General features: G+C 31.5%; 2 protein-coding genes across 2 annotated transcripts; both read left to right on the plus strand.

Moving 5' to 3' along the window:
- Positions 1–660: 660 nt before the first annotated feature.
- LOC124371881 lies at positions 661–11,102 on the plus strand. The gene is made up of 4 exons (XM_046830247.1): positions 661–680; positions 6,419–6,554; positions 9,214–9,377; positions 10,505–11,102. Exons 1-4 carry the CDS (start codon positions 661–663, stop codon positions 11,100–11,102), a joined length of 918 nt encoding a protein of 305 aa, XP_046686203.1.
- Positions 11,103–15,159: 4,057 nt separating this feature from the next.
- Positions 15,160–20,616, plus strand: LOC124371882 (putative defense protein 3). The gene is made up of 4 exons (XM_046830248.1): positions 15,160–15,259; positions 16,917–17,307; positions 18,120–18,211; positions 20,500–20,616. The coding sequence occupies exons 2-4, from the start codon at positions 16,972–16,974 to the stop codon at positions 20,576–20,578; spliced, it is 507 nt and encodes a 168-aa protein (XP_046686204.1). The 5' UTR covers positions 15,160–15,259; positions 16,917–16,971; the 3' UTR covers positions 20,579–20,616.
- The last annotated feature ends 267 nt before the right edge of the window (positions 20,617–20,883 follow it).

Below are 20,883 nucleotides of genomic sequence, written 5' to 3' on the forward strand. Positions count from 1 at the left end.
AACCCCTTTTTTTCCTCAGTACCGTTCAGATATTTCACTTCCTAGCCTGGTAACCTGCTGTCTGTCATTCAAGTAAGACTTCATCCCATCGACTAGGTTATTACTAAAACCATAGTAACGCATTTTCGCTAACATCTTACAGTGCATCGAGTCAAAATCTTCAGTAGAATAATACAGTGGTACTAGAAAACTACATCTGCTTAGAATATTATATAATTTATTTTATAAATAAAATGAATCACTAATGTTGCTAAGCACTAAACTTGAGAACGGCTAAACCGATTTAGTAATTATTATTTTAGTATATGTACTTTATAAACAAAGCTATGAATCTTTACATATGAAGTACTCAAAACCGGTTGGTTTCCTTGACAATGTGATACTATGTGACATTTTAAATGTGGCTTAAGAAAAATATGTGGACAGACACTAACATGCATCAACGAGCCACAGTTTTCAGGACTACAATCCGAATAAAACAGACTTTTGTCTCGTAACATTTATTATAAGATTGTTTGGAATTATTTAGCTTAGTTTAGAGGATTTCAAATCTTTCCCCTATACCGAAAGCACAGGTGCCGGAAGTAGATTTTTTTTATATCGAAGTGGTCTATTGCAGTTTACGTATTATATCTTTTGTGGGTGGGGATGAAAAGCAAAATGAATGTTGTAGACCAGAGGTAGGTGCTTTTCAATCTAAGTAGGTTTTCGAAACTAACATATGTTAATTTCTTGGTGCATCAACATAAACCCAACTGTGGAACTGTAAACAAATTAGGCCGTATGTGAATTTAAACGGCAGGAACTAATACATATTGACAGCACTAACTTTTCAGTCTTACACAAGTGTGTTTATTCAAGAACGGGATCAAAAATTAAACTCTAATATAATACTTGAAATGTAATTAGACCAAAAGTAAACTAAAATAACCAAAAGTTGGTGTTTTTGTCCAAACTTTAACAATAATCAAAACCTTATATGTAATAATTTTTATCGAGGCACAGGACAGGAAAACTAAACTGTCCGAAAATGTAATTTATCCAAACCAGAAATGCATACTTGTATAAGTGCAAAACCTAAAATTGACAGTCAACGTTACATTATCATACAGTTATTTAGCTTCTCTTACTTACTGGAGTAATATTTACCTGATATCTATGTCTACTTCTCTTTAACAAATACCTTACGATTCGACTATATTACATCATACATATTTTTATCAATAAGGCTACGTCCTTCAATTTAAAAAATACGTGCGAAACGGCGGCCACTGCTAGTTATCAACAATTTATTAATAAAGTGGACATTTTTTTAAAAACCATTTCCTATAAAGAATTCATATAAATATAAGTTGTTGCTATGGTTAAAACAACAATTATTTTATTTAAAATAATATTAAACACGTTGCTTAGTAAATAATGTGGACTAATTGTTATCTGGAATTATGACATCTGGCATATATTTCAAAAATTGTTTGCAGTGCCTAAAAATGTATTGTATAGTTTATTAGTATGTTCTACAGTAAAGTGTGTTTAGGCATTATTATAAAACGTATATAGCTGAAGCATCACATCTTTTTCTATGAGGCATGAAAAGTGATTTCCTTTAGGAAATAGTAAAGAAAACAAGATTCTCTTTCTTTAGAGATTGGAGTAAAATGAGATATCAACAAACAAGAGAACGAGTAAATAGTGTCTTGTCTCCTCACCGGCGTAAGGAAGTACTTGATAAAAAAATATTGTTTTTATAAAATAGTAGGCCTGTAATTTGCAATATTTTAACGATGTATTTATTAATGTGTACTGCAGAGTGTGTGGACATATATACAACTCTCGACTGACTGGCAAATGTATCACGCTATTAACACTACAACTGCTTTTACAATTAAAACATTTTTGATGTATATGAACATTGAAAGTAATAACTCCTATGATCATGGCGGCTTGATATGATTTAGACATCCTGGCTTATAACTCGCAGAAAACATCTGAAAATACTTGGAATATGTCTTCAATAACTTATTTATAGGTTTATGGCTTAAATAACAATTGGCAAGTGGCAATATCTCGAACAAAACATTGGTGCCAAATTCTAACCATATCTTGCATATAACTACACGATCTTTAGGCAATTTGCCATAATTTAGTAATACTTGAAATCAGTATTCGATATCTGCAATATAATCTCTTCTTTAGATGGTTTGGCTTACTTGACTAACTGAAATAACTAAAACCAACTCGTATAATAAACAAAGCATACTAACGACACGAATATGTCAGAAATAACTATTTTGTGTGTAAAGCCAATAAATATTACACTAAGTCATGCACTTAGTAAAACAAAAAATAATTATAAAAAAACAGTTTTTCCAGTAATAATAATCTAAAAACTATATTTATGGTATAAAAATTAAACTATTTTTAATATTGACTGATAAAAAATTAATAATGAGCTATTCAGTCCCGCTCGGCCGCAACGAGTGACGCTCCGGAAAGTTCCCCAATTGTTAATTAACCGATCTGGTAGTTTGCCTGCTTCGGATTTGGAGATGTAAATGAGAATGTATCAGAAACTTACAAGAGATATGTAATGTGTACGTAAGTTTAAAATTATTATTCCTCTCCCTAGCGTTTGGACTGGAGCATATGCAGTATACAATAAAATTGCATTAAAGATCATTCATGTCGTGTTTGTAAATAGACACCCAGAATAAGGTAGATACGCACTACGGTATAGTGTTCATTCTACAAAGGTAAATAATAGAGACCTCGACCACACAGCTACCAGTTTTCAACATGAATATTCGACACAAATACATATCCCACATATAAAGCGAAATCATATGTTTAGCTTTGTAGCTTTGATGGAAGGGTTCAATTAATTATCTATGCCACAAGTGATGTATCATAGTGTTACAAACAATAGATGACAACCGTACTTTGCGTGTTATGTTGCGGTCACATGAACCTTCATTAGCAGCAGCTGTTCTCTTTGTCCTCTAACATAGCTTTAGCAGATTATCGTTAAGCCTTTACCTTTTAATAGTCTGCCATAACCTCACCAGTTCTTTGATGACTTGTGTTACCTCCTCTCGGTCGTGCTGTTTTAATGGTCTTTGGGTTTAATATTTCTTCAACTACAGACGATGAGTTCTTATACATATATAATGTATCAATGGTCAATCAATATATGTATGTTTTTACATTCTCATAGAAGCCTGTTATTTTTACCATTCATAAAATAGTATACAATAAAAAAATATGAGTACGCCACACCAGGCTTCGCCGAAGTTGCATAAAAATTCTAAATTTATAGATAATTACATTTTCGAAAAGTCTTGAGGATAGATGAACAGCCTGTCATTCGTAGAGAAAGAAATTATACAAAAATTACGCCTAACTAATTTTGATGGAAATGAAATATCAAGCAAACATTTACAGTCTTTGAATGATTTCTTTCTAGAGATATCTTACCACACGGTACACTCATACACGATGGTTGTTAGATGAACACGAAACGTACACGACAAGAAAAATATTCTGGTTTTGTATGTCCATTCAATTTAAAATTTATAACACGAGCATATATTCAAACACGAAATTCCGATTTTTTTAAACATGTTTAGTAGATTGGCATATAATATGCTCGCCTTATTACAACCCATACAGTGAATATAAAGTTAGTTTTGACCTATACCGGACTTTTCTAAGCTGTTAATAATTTGAAAATAAAACATTAAATCAGTCATAACCACTCAATTTCACTGGACATAGATTCAATAATCCACCACAAACTCATCAGTTCTAGCCCCACTTTCTGTTTGTTGGTGCAGCAGCTGACGCCTGAGGGCAGACTCAGGTGCTCAGTTGTAAGTCCAGAAAGTTTTTTTATTACTTTACACTGTACTGCTTCTATTGTTGTTAACTGCAACACTTGAAAGGAAAAATAAAACTCCTTCAGGCTATTATGTGACCAGAATTGTTCTATAATTTTGATCTATGTAAACAAGATTCATCCAGCTTTGATTTACTCTTAATAAGCTTCATTATTCCATTAACTGTGTTAATTTTACATACACATACAACATTAGAGGAAATAAATTCATGTAACTGAACCTCACCTTATGAATTAAATTTATCTGAATTAATTTCTCGACTTAGTGGAAGGCAAGGTAACTTTATAGTCTTGTGACTGTTCAATACTTTTAACATCACCAGAATATAAAAATGTATAAGGTCTTTACACTGACGCACGGTAACATGGTGGCAACAAAATGAAACAAAAGTGGAGTTTTCATATTATTAGTTTATCCTAGATGAACTCAAAATCGTATTGTTACTCCGCATTTTTTTGTTACAAATCAGTGATCTATTTAATACTTTATGTTTCCTTGTTAACTAATTTTTCAGAATTGGTAATTAAAACGGCCTAATTTCGACTGATATTCCACTAACCGTATGGTATAATATAATCTATAAAGCATCTATTAATTTCCTTTTAAATAAAAAGTCCCAATTGTATCACGTTGACTTCATCCCAAAATTCAACTGACAATTATCTGGTTTGTCCGAATAAACACCACCTTTTTCAGTTTTCAACTATAATCTCAAATTTCCTAACAATGTTACAAATGCTAAAGTCCCTTTGTTTGTTTTGCTTTCACTCAAATTATTCTATCGAAAGTTTTGAAATTTTACTAGGAAATTCTTACGGTCTTCGGGATGAATACAAGCCTATTGTTATTTCGAATGTACCTCTAGGCTATTCCGCACAGGCCTTTAAAGTACCGAAAAATGCCATCTTGGTCATTGGTCTTAACGTTATGAAATATTTATTGAGCCAAAGCAGTGTAGTTAACTTTTACTACACATTTAAACACTATTATGAAAAACAAATTAGTTGTCTTTTGACGAAACTAGGCTTTTCAGAGCTGTGTAGCCTAACTATATATTTATTTTTATCATCGGGAATGAAGCAAAATCAGCTATGGAACAACAAATACTAAGATCAGAGTAAATTACAAAGTCCATAAATATAAACTTTTTGACTTGTTTTCTTGTTCGTGGCAACAAAGCAATCTTCACATTGACGTCTGTAATACAATTCCATCGAACCAGAAAGTGCTCATACAGCTATAAAACCTACAAAATTGCTTAAGAAGCCAAGGATAACGGCTAGTAAAAATATAAATATTTACGCAATGTCCGTGTTTAAAAGATAACATATTTTACTCAAAAACCAGAATAGAAAGTTTTGAGTCCATCTCATTTTCATCAGTACTAACTTTAATTTTAATATAAAACTTACATGTAGGTTAGCGATGGTATACACTATAAGCTAAATTAAAAAGAAAAAAACTGTGTTAACTTTTGTACCACTAGGGTATACGTAAGACGAAATAATTTTAAGATTTAAAGAAAAATAGGAACTTAAAGAACTTAGGCAATTTCAAACTTGTTTGTCTTTGCTGTAAAGATTACGCCTCCATACGTCAACTTTACCAGTAAAAACTACTAAATGTTTCGTACAGATCAAAGGTGTTTTCAGTTTAGATAAACATATGTTTTCATGCAAACAGAGCTACTGTAACCAAACGTAAACATGTTTGTTTTCTAAATTACAAGTTAAATAACAATTTATAATTGATAGAAATTCTAGTATATCAATTAACTATCTCATTAGTTTTATTAAGTTCCTTTTTATTTCTGGTACATAGTATGATGGAGATTACAGATAAAAATCACAATAAAATTTTGGAAGACGCTTCACAAGGCAATATTCCAAATGTAGGTATTTAGAGTTTTATTCTTTATAACTAAAACATGCTGTACTCTACTGTCTAGTATTTCAGCACAGAAATGTGTAAATCTGAGCAAGAAAGACTTATTTCTTACTTATAACTTATTTCATGTATATGTAGAGGGTTGTCATTTAACCTAGGTAGTGTTTGAATGTTACAGTCTAAGTGGTCAGAATCTGATTCCCCAAGAATTCAGGTTATAAATATTATAGTTAGTTTGTTCGTTCCTGATAGCCTACCAACTAAAACATTTCGATGTCCAGTTGCTTACGTTATACAAAGATGGTACCGAAACTCATGATTTTTCTTGTGTCACACTAAATCATTGGTGAAGCCATTAGCACAGTGTAGTTTATAATAAAACCAGCGACCTGCAATGTTGTGTTGTTCTTTTATTGTTTTTGCACGAGCTGTTAAAGTGATCCAACATTTAAATAAACAACCAATCTCATGATATTTATGCGAAACCTGGCGTCTTCATGTGACCAAAGAAAACTATTTAGATACCTAATAAAATATGCCATGTGTAGTCCAGTTTTAAATGTTTATACAGAATGACTTTTAGACAACTTTATCATAATTATATTTAAATAATAGATATATTTTGTTTTTTACAGCCAGATACATTCCAAAATAACGGCAACAGAGACACAAACCTATGCTAAGACCATGTTAAAGGAATTGCTGAGATTTGACGTTCATCATCGAACTGAAAAGGACTTACGGGAACACGTCTCTCGACTTCACTGTTTGGTTAGAAAGGTATTGTGTCATCTCACAGCTGTTATCACTATAATTGGCCTAAACTAATCAATATATTTTATTATGAAGGGATGAGTACGCCAAAAAAATCCAATTGCATGGTTATAACAGTTACTGACACTTTAGTCATAAAAGTGGATAGAATCAAAGAAAATACACAGAACATTATTATTTTGGTAGCAATGCAGTGTTTTCCATGATAAAGTCCTACCAAGTTAGGAGTTTAATGTTTTATGAACTGTTGCATTTATTGGATATTAATATTTATTGATATTAAATCTTAATGTTTAATATCAGTAGATAACAGTATATATCATGCGAATCTACTGGATATACTAGTACAAAATTAATTGTAATTATAATGTTGAATTAGCTGTTTTTTTTTACAAATATTTATTGTAAAACATAGTCAAATATAGTGTATTGACAGTTCTGTAACGTTCCATTGCGTAAAAGTAAAAGAATTTGATTTATCGAACATTGTATATGATTTGCACAATATTATGTTATACATACATGAGGTACTTATCTTGCAGGTGGTTCTATTGCTGCTGGAGAAAAGTTCTCTATGCACAAAATTTGGAGGAACAAAGAAAAGTACTTACTCTGCAGGTAGTTAAAGTGTACAAATCTTAGTTATTGTCTCATCTTAAGTAAAATCAATTGTGTTATTTTATTTCATCTCTGAATTATTATAATTGATCAACATGATTATTAATACTTACCTTTCAAATTGAATATATATTAAATTGTTTGCAGTACTTTTATTTTGAGTAGTTAAAATTTTTGGTAGATACAAGCAGCAAACAATATAAATTACACATCATTATTATTTTGTGTTTAGACTTTGGCATATTGTGAACTACACTATTACTGAAATATCTGATCTGTTTTATATGTTCCCCTAACGTCGTTTGATTCCTTTCATATGAACCGCTGCGATAAGACAACACTACAGATTTTTGCTTATTTTGCTTAGTTTTATAATATTTTGTTAACAAAAGGACTGACCGACATATTTTAAACAATGGACAGAAGAACTTCTTTTATATATAAACCTTTTTTCCAATGCTCCAAGATTCTACATACAGAAGAACTTCTACTCACCTTCTGTTCTCCTTAAAACACCTCAAAATCGAATAAAGTTTCTTACTTATAAATACGTGTCGAACATCCACAATTAGATCAGAAAATGATAACTTTAAACTTTTTATCTCACCTTATTCATTTTAATACTTTAAAAAATGCACGGTTTTTTTTCAAATTGCACGATTATTTTGGGATATTATGTACGATTCATAAATACAAAAATTCCATAAATAAATGTATTTTTTCAAGAATCGTTAATCATCTATTTGAAGAATCTAACAATTGCATACTAATTGGATTTATTAATAGTTTTATGATTAGTAAAAGTGAAAGCTAAGAGACAAATGTTTCAAACAATTTGTGTGTATATATTTTAATTTAGAGTCTGATGAACGGCGCCGCTCGCAGTTTGTTCACCACAACTTTAGTATTTGAAATAACACGCATGAATAAAACCCCAAGTGATGTAATATAACTTCCACTCTGGGTAGATATATTTTATTGTATAAAAAACAAATTATAGTTTTGTACTTGTTGCTGCTTATTATAAAATAACTTGTTTTCGTTGGGATTTTAGCACGACATGAGAGTTGTGTTACTGCATTAATTCTGTGTAGTGGAGTTGATTGAAAGTACCCTGTAAACTACAAAGCAATTTGTTTATTCCCTTTATTGGAACAAAACTTCCATTAATTTATTTACACACAGTCACCTATTTTCCTACGTTGTTGGTAATAAATTTATGATATAATTTTGGTTGATTCCAATGTTTTGTTTGAATGTTATCATACAATACTACCCGCAATGAACATTGCTCTTTAATCGTGCAGTTTATTACACTTGTTAATGTCATCTTAAATTCGTCGTCTTTTATTGTATATGTAACATAATGATAATAGTATTAAGCAGCAGTTAATTATAAACAAAATTAAAGGGATAACTTTTTCTCACGTTTAAAATTTCTACAAAACTAAACTTTGTTTTCGAGGTAAATAAATGTTTGATATACACAGAGAAATTTTATAGTGGTCTTAAATGAATTATATTACTCCACTTTTATTCTGGAAAGCTATTCATTCTAAATCTATTACTTAGCTAATGAACAGTTCCATTGATACAATGAGATTAAAGTAGATAATTCTAATAATTACTGCTTGTTAAAACATACATAATAACGTGTCTGATTTTGATGCGTTATTTTTACTTAGTGTAAAACGTGAGATAATTTATTTAGGTGTAATTACTGCTTGTATAACGGACACGATAACGGTGTCTGATTATGATGCGTTATTGTTACTTACTGTCAAACATGAGATGATATATTATTTTGGTGTAATTACCGCTTGTATAACGTACATAATAACTGTGTCTAATTATGACGCTTTATCGTTACTATTGAAACATGAGGTAAAAAGGGCTGTTTTTCAATTGCTGGAGAAACAATATATAAATATAAGATAAAATAATTTTAAAAAAATACTTTAATGACCATACTCATTTTTACACTATTCATGTTACTTTTTCTCTGAACATTTACCATTGGTGAACAATCGGATTGCAGTGCACCTCGCTGAAGAATCTAGTAGCTGTAACGAAGGACCTGTTGGCTTTGAGAAACACTGAAGTCGAACAGCTCTGTAAAAATATAAATATTATGGAGAAAAGAATTAATTTGGAAAGAAATAAGCAACAAAACGTTCTTAATACTTTGTCTGAGTCTGCAAGGTAGGTATTGTAATTTGTAAGTAAGAAATAGTTATTACCTATTGGTTGTGTGATGAATATAGTATATTATACTTTGCGTATTCGTGTTGATGAATGTTATTAATTAAATTGGGAATCTGTATAGAACTGTGAGCCGACCATCACAAATCATTTCAAAAACTATCTCAGAGTTTTGTACTCGTTTTGTACCTTTTTGTATTACAAAAATAAAATGTTGTTACCAATCACTGAAAACAATTATTACCATTTAAAAGTCGGCTCACAGGTCTACGATAAGAAAAAAAAAAACTTTGTCGTAAATTGAAATAAACTACACAATATATTTGTAACAATTTCATACTATTTTGTACCACCAATTTTTATTTGTACCAGTCTAATAACAGCTCAGGAAAACATATAATTTTTGCTTACCATGATGGTAGAGAACAGGTCGTGCCGTTGCCTATGCACTGCTGGTTGCAGCTGATATGTTGCAGGCGCGTGATCGACTTACCGCACTGTCACTTGCTAGCCGTGGATAATGTTTAAGTTTATTGTTACTCATGATACATTTTTTTGCTGTTTAAGTATTTAGTTTAGTTTTTGTGCACGTGAATAATATTCTAGCATACCGGGTCTTGTAATATAAGGAGGGTTTTAATTGGACGATTATACAAGATTTCTTTTGGCTATGATTTGTTTTGAATATTTTACAGAAGACTGATTTGAATTTTCTTAAACACTCCAAAATCTTACAGAAACCGAAACAAGATGCATCCCAGACAAGAACAGCATTTAAAAGTCAGAACTCTTTATACTGGGCAACTCCCTTACACTCGCGTTACTAGATAAACACTTACAGATATTCCAGAGAGAAAAAATATTTTAATATAAATGTTGAATTATTGTTTATTATGTACTTATTTTCAGTCATGCATCTTTTTTACTGGTACTATGAGTTTACAGACCCAGAATTATATTCCTAATTGCTGTGAGAGTTAAGATGTAATTATGAATACTGTGGAGTAATAATATTTTTCACGCAAATATACATGAATATTTGTATATATTATCATACACGTTTTAAGGTAAACAATAATAAGGATATGAGAGTAAATAAATAGTTACATGAATTTTATTGGTCACAGGTTGAATGAAGACATTAAAGCACAATACCATTGTCAAATAGAGATTTTCAACGACCTGCGAGCTCGGTACGAGGAGAAGGTGGCGCTCCTGGTGGCCGAGAACACGCACTTGTCAGGGTTGTTCGCGGAGCAGAACACTAACATGGTAGGAGATGGAATGGAGGGTAGACATTGTAACAGTCCTGAAGAAACAAGAGAAAGTAAACAGTTATCTGATGTATTCGGTCAATGTGAACCATACGAGATATCTACTGATCTAACAAGTCACTTAAGTGATAGAAAAGCGCTATGTGAGATTCTGACCAATGAAGAAGAAAATATTGTACCGAAAGATCCTAGTATTGATAAGCACTCTAAATCATGTCCTAATGATGTAACCGACACAGTAGCAGAGAAACAAAAGGGGTATGGAGAGGGAGAAGTACAAGTAGGAGTAATAATGAAATCCAAGGGAGATAACGAAGAGGAAATTGCCACATCAGGACCAGAGATCATTCAATCTCTGCAACTCACAGAAAATGTTATGGGCAAGGAAATAGCAGAACACACAGGACAGGGGGAGGGGGAGACGTCTGGTCTTACAGCTGATATATTATGACATATTTACACAGTATTATAAAACTCTTTAATTGATTAAAAACCAGATGTATTTTATCACCTATTACTCAGTTTTCTTATTTACAAATGTCTGACAGATTTAATTCTTAGGAATGTTAGTGGAATATTTTTCTTCGATCTATGCAACGTTACTTAATATAAATACTGTTACCTGCGGTAATCGCTTAGAGAAAAACATCGTAGGCATATTCCGTTTTAAACGACATTCTAAACTAATTTTTGTGTTAGGTGATTATCAATGAACACTTTTCTTGGGATTTATTTTAGACTTTATTTTAAAGACCAGTGTTTTAGGGTTTGTCGGAGAGTGAAACGATTTTTATAAGTACCAAAAAAAATAGCTCTAATGTTGGAGATATATTTCATGTTATTAGACTACTTGAGTAACAATTAAACTATTCAATAATTTATGTCACCGTTGGGATTTGTCAGATGCTAAAGTCAAAGTTCTTACCTTTTCAGTTAACACACTCATGACGTAATAAATAATGGGGCTCTATGTGATTTTGAAACGGAAATTTATTTTGCGTTGATGCCTCTATCTGCAATACATACACGTACAAAGGTTATAGAAGTCTATTTTAGTCAAAAAATGTATACCTTTGGCCGTTGTAGTTTATCCGGTCTATGGTATTTCTGGTAAAAAAGCCTACTTCAGTAAAAAACCTACAAATATATGTTTTATAAAAGTTGTTAAAACTGTACCTAAATTTTGATAGTAACTTTTCCTGGATATATCCGATGTCTTTGCGCTAAAAAATAATTGAATGAAAAATGCTTTAATCTAGTAAATATGACTGTATATTAAATAAATGTGTCTAAAACAAAATGCATAAATATAAAATTTACTTAACAATATACAAAGAAATAGAATACCAAATATTTATTTTACGAGCAGCCTGCGGGGCAGTAATTTAAACCCGTAGCTTAAGTGAGTATTTATGACTGTTTTTATGACTGTTGCCAAGTGTTATTACCTTCAGTTCCTGAGGATAGAAATACATTTTAGTATAGTTTATTTGGGTAAAAACATATTTATGTAGCGAATTTGTAATGCAGTGACATGTGATTTTGATTTTTGATAAAAAAACGGGTATCCAGAAAAATTTCCCTATCGTTTTGAGAAAACAAGATTCTATTCTGTCAGCAATACTTTTGTGTACACATGATGTGTAAACACTAAGTTTCCATAAGCTTTCAAATACTAATTCATCACTGTTAGGTGAAATTTAACATTAAAATTAAATTTGTCTTAATTTCAGTATTTTATTAATAGGAACATTAAGTTATTTCACGATAGAAGAATAAAAATTTTCTTATTAAGAATGCTTGTAGTCTTTAAAAAAAAGTGATAAATTTATCGTTGTCGTTTTTAGCTTTAGTATTGTTTAATCCTTTAATTATTTCAAGGAATGATTTATTGGTTAGTTAAGCAAGAAACAGGTCTTAAAAACTATGTATGTATGTATGTAGGTATACATAAATAAGATTTCCAATTTTCACAATAGTGAGTACAGGAATAATTTATCTTATATAATCAGCTACAAAAATTAAAAATATAATTTTCTAATAAATAAAGAATAATAAGAAAAGTTAAGGTTGTCCTTTTTGTTTATGGCACAACTGAAATTTAACGACTACATTTACAGTAAATTTTAACGTTATCCAATATGCTGATTAACTTTAAATTGCAGAAAAAAATCCTAATCCTTCTTGAAGTTAATACGGAGTATACGGCATTAGGTCTAAAATTCTGAACATTGAGTAGCTATATTTCTAGTGCTACAATTATATGATAAATTATTATTTTTTATTGCATTTAGTACACAGTTATCAGCTTCAAGTACAGCAAAAACATCATCTAGGGCGATTTTTGAGATCTTTTGTCTTTACTGAGCAGTTATTTTGAAGATGTTTAGGTGAATGTTTCCTTTGCTTCTTTACAAACAGATTGGGCTCAAGCAGATTAATTAGTCTGTTAAATATATTGTACCTGCCTTGCAGTTAGGGCACACATTTCAATTTTATTTTCCAAATAAAGTTTTACTGCCTCTTGAATTACAATAAAGTTAATATGGGCATTGCATTAAATGTTGCAATAACTCATAAGAGTCGTATGGAGTTAACCTTTATTGTGAGGTGAAGCTGACCATAGTCAAATGTGGTAAGTATACATTTTATATTACGCCTAATACTGTCATAAACACTAACAGTTAGTTGCAAATGAATATTAAAGTTTCTTACACGTGAACGCTGTATTTCTAATGAAATATTTTCAGTTATTTAATATTTCATAAAATTCGTTAATGATCTTTAATCCAAATTTTTATTGTGGCATTACGCAGTGTAGTATAATCTGTTTGTTTAGATTTGTTTTCACAAAATGTACTCTCATTAATCGATGGATGTAGATAGTTTCTTTGAGGAGTCCTGCCTGTTTATACATAGAAATGACCACTAACTAAAATAACACAGAAATTTCTATATTTTATAATTTGAAAGTAATTGTAAAAATTTAAACTTATGTGTTGACGGATTTCGTTGAAAAAGTAACATTTAAACTGATATAAGAATTTCAACATAGTTGATATCTTGTATGTTTCTTATAAGGGATGCAAAACAGCTTATGCCTTTTAACTGACAAAAGTTAGGTTGATTCCGGGATTGTGGAGGCATACTTCTAAAGTGATTGTATTTGCTTATGCGTTGACGAATTTCGTTAAAAAGTACAGTTGGAATGGTAATACAAATTGCAAAGTAGTTGGTATATCAAAAAATTTTAATAACTACAGTAGTTGTTTTGTTACTTAACTTTATTATTTGTATAATATTAAAGCAAATTACACAGTTATTTTTTGAGTTCTCTTATTTGTCATAGCATTTGTGGAAAGTTTGGTATATGTAAATTTACTACTTCGATAAATAATGATTTGTTTCAATAAAATACAAAATGGTCACCTAAACTACACACTTTCCGACCTTTGAATAATCTTCTTTTTGGAATCATGCATAATATCAGTACAGTGGTATGTGGCGTTCTTTTCTGAACACTCTGTATATCTTTAGAGACGGAGTACATTTATTTTAACCAGAACTGCTACTACCGTGGAAAAATTTGATTTAAAATCGAGATAGGACCCTCTCATATTATATTGTAAGTGCACTCACTAAAAACACTACGCACTTTGTTTTTCCTCCACACTAGCCTGTATATTCAGCTCAAGTAATCTATAAAAGACCATGGAATATTGCAGAGACTTTTCATTTATTCCAATGGTACCTTCAGGCCTTAAAAATCCTGTAATTTTAACAAAAAATCAAGCATTTACTACTTGCTAAAGTCAAATTTTAGAAAATGGATCAGGAGATTAGAATATATTCCATTGACCATCACTTATCATATGGGTGTTTAGTGCGTCATTTAAAAACGATAAGCTTATGATGTCATTTGTTCAGCAGGAAACTGTGTTCGAAGCTACGGCTTCCTACCGTATACTTTCTGATATTTTATCAAGTAATAAATTATTTGCTTATTGTTGAGTTGTTTAGTACTGAAATACAGCTGTATAAGATAGTAACTGAATTAAAATTGATTCATTTGCTTGTCGCTTGCATTGTACTGAATATATAGCCGTTTTAGAATACAAATTATATTCTAGGTAATCATTATAGGTAAAATCTAAATTTTAAAGCTGACTTGTATTTTTTCGAAATAAAAAAGCTATTAATAATTACTTAGTAGAACTACACACTGAGGCCTTTCTTTATACTCCTCAATCGTTAAAACCATATATTGATTAATCAAAATAATAGAGGAGTCTGTTTACAAAAATTGCCTCAGTTTATTATAAAATAGATTATAACTGTGATAGAGCTGTTATTTATTTATTTTTTAAATAAGACACTTTTTAATGGTTCTGTATAAATGTGTAACGACAGAAAAATGCATTAATTTATACACAATCAGCGAAATCGGTCAGTTATGGCAGAAGTGAGACAAGTGACATTGATATCTGATGGAGAGGTCTGATAAAACTTACATTATACATTTATATCGGCATTCTTGTGTATCGTTTTGTTGGTTTAAAATTAACTTCAAAGTTTCTTCTTAAGTTACAGTGTCCCTAAATAATACAGGTAAGCCAACACCAGTCACTACCATGTAATAATTTTATTATACTTTGTAGTTATGCTGATCTGTTGCCATCATCGCAAAGTAGGTTACACAGGTTAATGTGAAAACTTACAATAAACAGGAAAGTGACTTTGAACTTGATATTTATAACTATACCGGTTCACTAACATTTTGGAGTACAAAGTTAATATGTTTTGATTACTATCAGTTGTATGCTAAATTGACTTTTAGTTTTCATTGTAAAGTGGTTACTAATTATTCTGCTTAGTATCAGGTTAGATACATTAGGCTGGCCCTGATATAAGACGGTTTTAATTTTTATATTACAAAATAGGAATTGAATTTTGGTTTGAAATCGCTTATTGTTTTAATTGAGGCAAAGTTGAAATCGTACGTAGTACTACCATATAAGAAATTTAATGATTGTAAATAATTCTAAACGTTATCTAATAATATATAAAACATTAATAAGAAAGCTATTTTGCATTTCTTGAATTAATACTTTATTTTTATCAATTGTAATTACGTTGAATCCATAAACAGTAATAGGTTTTACTAATAAATTTTACTGCGTCGAAAGTTTTCGTAGTAGTGTTATATGTCTCATGATGGATTTGGTCAAGAAGTTTTGTTTATAGTTGTACATTCCTGGACTTTGTACTAACTTCAGACCACTATTTAATAAAACTGATGAAAATAAATTATAATTTAATAAAATGTATATATTTGTTGAGTTCATTCATTTTCGTAAATTATACGAGAACGTGATATATTTTTGTAAATTTGATATAAAAACTATATTTATCATAATAAAGCATTATTTATAGGTCTTTGGTCTATAAGCCACAAATTTGGCCTTTTAAAATGTAATCTACTACACATAGGGTAAGGCTTGTCTCATCAGTTTATAATGAAAACATTTGAAGTTTCATTGCAAAATAACATTTGAAATGAACAAAAACACCTATAGACTGAGAAAGTAGAAACTTGTTACAATTATATAATTTAACGGTAGTAAAAATTGTATGGTTGAATGAACATGGAAACTTTAACACAAATAACAGAGCTTTCACAATACAGTATACAATATGCAGGGTCATGGAGCAAGACAAAACGTTTCAGTTCATTGGCGTCTTGGGTTGGCTAACAACTGAATTCATACCAATAATATAATACCTGTTAAACCAAAATAATACCTGACACACCAATATAGTACATAATGTAGCCTAGTACTAGATGTTAATAAAACAATACTTTCCCAAACAATTTATTTTTTGGACGAGGCCTTTCGAAACAAAAGTTTTTATCATCAAGCGAGTGCAAAAATAAATATTTACATTATTTTTTCATAATAAATATTAAAATAGTTTATGCAAATATTTTTCTATAAACTCTGTGTATTGTTTTGTATCGGACACTGTTCACCTGTTACATAATTTAAAGTCCGAAAATATTTAACAAAAAATCTACCAAAAATCTTATATATTGAGAACATTTAGTAAAATTAATTTCAATGTGCCGTACGCATTAGGTTGACAATTTTTCGATCTATTTAAGGTAAATTAATAATTTATACTTGCGTATTGTTAAGAAAAATGAAAAGCAGTTTTTAATAGATTAAATTAGCCATTAAATCAATGAAGTGAATTATTTTACCAGACAAATCAAGATAGGCATAAGACAGCCGAGCAGGAGTCAGACACACGTGACTCAGATGCTGCCAGGAGCAGGAGTGACTGTCTGGTTAGCGCTTCCAGCACTGCTGCTAGCTGCCGAGGACCTGGACTCCAGCACCTGCCTCACCCTCGACCCATTCGACAGCGCGCTGCCCCAGACCACACCCTCACCCTACACCCTCTCCTGTAGCAAGACTGGGAAGATCACGAACCAGGACTCCATCATCTTCACCATCAAGTCCACGCGACCACGGGTCGACTTCCGTCGGTTCGTGGTGCAGGCACTGGACCGCGAGAGCGGTGTGGCCGTGGGCATGTTCGTGGACACAGGAGACGCCGACATCACCGTCGTCAACTGTTTTGGTCGTTCTGAGGTAATGTCTTACTGATGTTGTAAGTGGTACTGAAATACAAATAATAGGTTTTACTGATGATACATAAGATACATACCTACATAAGATGTTGGTTGGTCAAATGCGGAAATCCTCAAGAGTACAAATTAAGCGCTGAAAACTAATTATCAAATGTTGAGGTTCAGAGATCAAGTGTTGTATTAGTCTTATTCTCACATCACGGTTATAAGTGCAGCAGAGAGTTCCGTGAGACAGCTGTGTGGTATAACCGAACATATAGTAACTACCAGAGCTGAAGTTGTAACACAGGGGCAGTGTATGATCTGTGATTAATGCCCATCGTATGTAAGGCGCGTACAGCTACAGCTGGTATTAGTCTAAAGTGACAAGTTATAATTAGTGTTACTCTTTTAAACTATTTTCTTACTTATATTTTAATGTAAATATTCATCTCTACTGCAATTTCAGCAATATAAAAACGTGAAATAATGCATGCAAACAGTATAGAAATACGTAGTTAAAATACTAATCATTGGAATTAGACGTAGATTGCATAATTAAAAAAAAAATAGTATAATATTTGCACATTGTTTCTGGATATATCTATCCAGTTATAACTGGATAATATATATCAAGTTATATTATCTATCCAGAGTTGCTTATGTTGGGTAAGCAGTAAATAAATCCATACATGAATAAGATTAATCAAGTGTGAGGCTTACATGGTACCAGTACATAAATAGTATTAAGCTAGATGTTCTATCATGAGATAAATCTCCCTGTATGTAAAGCAGTTTTAAGTGGTAACTGTTTTAAGTGGTATTGTGTTACAGAACACTGCGGTAGAGTTCGATACAGAGCCGAAGACAGAAGCGCGCATGAGATGGATGCCTGACTTTAACTACGCAGGCAATATCACATTCTTGTAAGCGATTCCATGTAATTTATTGGAGAGTTTAAGCAAGTAAAATAAGTATTTCGGTCCCTCTTGCAATAAAAACTAAGCTCAGGGATGAGATGTGTTCAGGCCATAGACTGTGGATAAAGTTTGAGTGGTTTCGAAACTTCATTAATATTTTAGTGTGAGCTTGGATGTTGGTGCGTAAATCCAAACACTATATCAATACCTACAGACACATAAAACATAATTTAATTTATAATACATACAAACTAGACGATCGAAACATGTTACCAGCACACAAAACACCAAAAACATAGACAACACTAAAATGCCGACAATAGTGAGGCATTAATTTATCATGTTCGTTCATAGAGTTTTCAATGACTAAGTACCAATTGTATGATTACCACATATTGTGATACTTTACAGTCAATATTAACATATTTAGTAGTCGGTAATGAACTCCCCCACATAGTAGTACTACCTTAGCGAGAAAATATCTTTTTAACTTATTTAAGAGTCGGCTATACAGGCACAGTTTAAATGTTAGGCCCACAATAACAATGCCAAACTTTATGCACTTCTAAGACTTTTTCCATGGACTAATTTTAAAAGATACCTCATACTATGCATCAAAACTGCTTTTACTATTCCCACATTTTTATTTGTTATTCAGGAAAAATCTCAATTCTTATCATATCTTTAAAATGAGACACTTACTGATTATACGCTCGAAAATATGGGTTTAAAAGTGGTTAACATTTTACATAGTTTCTTTAGTTAAAGCTAAGGGTAGTTTTACTATAGTCGGATCTTAAACTCAGGTTCCAGCTTAATTAGTGAGAATATCGCCAAAAAATGTTATTTCAAACACATCTCTGTGTGACTCTCAACAGCGAAACTGAAATAACGTGGAGACTGCAGTGTTCCACTTTCGCTTGTTGCGTGCGAGACCTGTTGTTTGTGCTCTTGGCTAGTGTTCATGTACAGTGACATCGCTTGGGTTAATTTTCTCTAGTCTCCACTTCTAAGCTGATGCTGTTCCATTCAGTTATGATATAGAGTTTTGTTTGGAAGTCCATTGAGACACTTTTTATGTTTTGTTTTATGTATATATTATCGAAAACCAAAATTGAGTGACATTTTATTATGAAATCCTCTTTTAAAAGTGAAGCAAAGCCACAAACTAAAAGTCTGTCCCCCAATCTAGTTAAAATAAAACAAAACATAAAAAGTGTCTCAATGGACTTCCAAACAAAACTCTATATCATAACTGAATGGAACAGCATCAGCTTAGAAGTGGAGACCAGAGAAAATTAACCCAAGCGATGTCACTATACATGAACACTAGCCAAGAGCACAAACAAACAGGTCTCGCACGCAACAAGCGAAAGTGGAACACTGCAGTCTCCACGTTATTTCACTTTCGCTGTTGAGAGTCACACAGAGATGTGTTTGAAATAACATTTTTTGGCGATATTCTCACTAATTAAGGTGGAACCTGAGTTTAAGATCCGACATATATCCGACATATATATATATATATATATATATATATATATATATGTCGAAGTACAATACGTAATATAAGGAAAACGGATCAATACATCACACATTACGTATGGGCGGATGGGGCTGCGCTTTTAATTTTTGTTTAAACATACGAAGGACGAACAGACAAACAGACCAAGTATGCGTTCAATTTCATAGAATTTGAGAGGGTTCCTCTTTCCTAGACAAGAAACTGGAATTTTTTATACGTTTTTAAATTGGAACTAAGAAAACGTGTGAGAGGCTATCGCCAGGCTGGGTGATCAATCACTGCTCGAACTGTTGACTGCATCCACGTTCCGGTTATAGAGAACTCGTTACATTCCACTTTACGTTTGCTATTTTTAATATAACAATAATGTAAGAAACTAATATTACAGATATTATAAATTCACCATTTGTCATGACATATATGAAAGTCTTTAATTGTTTCCACTTTCATAAATAACGTAATTATACTACAGTAAACTCTTATGTTGCGTTGTTGTTGTATTGTATTACGATTTCTCCATAATCATGCCATATAGCTGTAAAAAATACGGTATCGGAATCAGGATTAGTAGAACGATACAGAGTACCTAAACTAATTTTAGGATTAAAGATGTTAAACAATACGCATCAATTAAGTTTATTCTAATATTTGCTTCTTCTAAGTAACTTTCATTGTGCATCGTCAATACATACTGGACTTTACACCTTGACTTTCTATTGGCCAGTAATTAGTACACTGTGCTATAGGTTTGTATTATTTCTGGTTTTAGGGCTACAATTGTCCAGTCCGGGGAGATATTCTGGCTGAGAGAGAAGGGAGATTCAATCTCTGTATACAACCCGTGGTAAAACTATATATGTATTTTTGTATATTTTCTTTACCGTAAGTCATACTGTGTTATCATTTTAAACCCCCTCTTTCGCGTTAGGAAAATTCTGTCCACACACAATATACAAATAAATAATCTCACAAAAGTCGAATCGTTCCATATTTGCAACAAAATTGTTTTACTTACAATATTCTAGACTGTATTGCTTGATAGAAAACAATTAGAACTGTATTTACCAATATTATCAAACTTATTTATTACAGTATAATGAGACTAGTTGAGTGTTGAAGCAAAACCGTCTTTTTTTAGTTCCCCGAATGCTAT

The sequence above is a fragment of the Homalodisca vitripennis genome, unplaced genomic scaffold (assembly GCF_021130785.1).
Source record: "Homalodisca vitripennis isolate AUS2020 unplaced genomic scaffold, UT_GWSS_2.1 ScUCBcl_2204;HRSCAF=6722, whole genome shotgun sequence".
Taxonomy (NCBI): Eukaryota; Metazoa; Arthropoda; class Insecta; order Hemiptera; family Cicadellidae; genus Homalodisca; species Homalodisca vitripennis.

Bases quoted from the DNA above. Each gene is read 5' to 3' on its own strand.
- LOC124371881 (XM_046830247.1), top strand. From the start codon at position 661: ATGAATGTTGTAGACCAGAG. The intron at 681-6,418 runs GTAGGTGCTTTT...TGTTTTTTACAG, and splicing joins ATGAATGTTGTAGACCAGAG to CCAGATACATTCCAAAATAA. The intron at 6,555-9,213 runs GTTAGAAAGGTA...ATCGGATTGCAG, and splicing joins TCTCTCGACTTCACTGTTTG to TGCACCTCGCTGAAGAATCT.
- LOC124371882 (XM_046830248.1), top strand. From the start codon at position 16,972: ATGCTGCCAGGAGCAGGAGTGACTGTCTGGTTAGCGCTTCCAGCACTG. The intron at 17,308-18,119 runs GTAATGTCTTAC...ATTGTGTTACAG, and splicing joins ACTGTTTTGGTCGTTCTGAG to AACACTGCGGTAGAGTTCGA. The intron at 18,212-20,499 runs GTAAGCGATTCC...TTCTGGTTTTAG, and splicing joins GCAGGCAATATCACATTCTT to GGCTACAATTGTCCAGTCCG.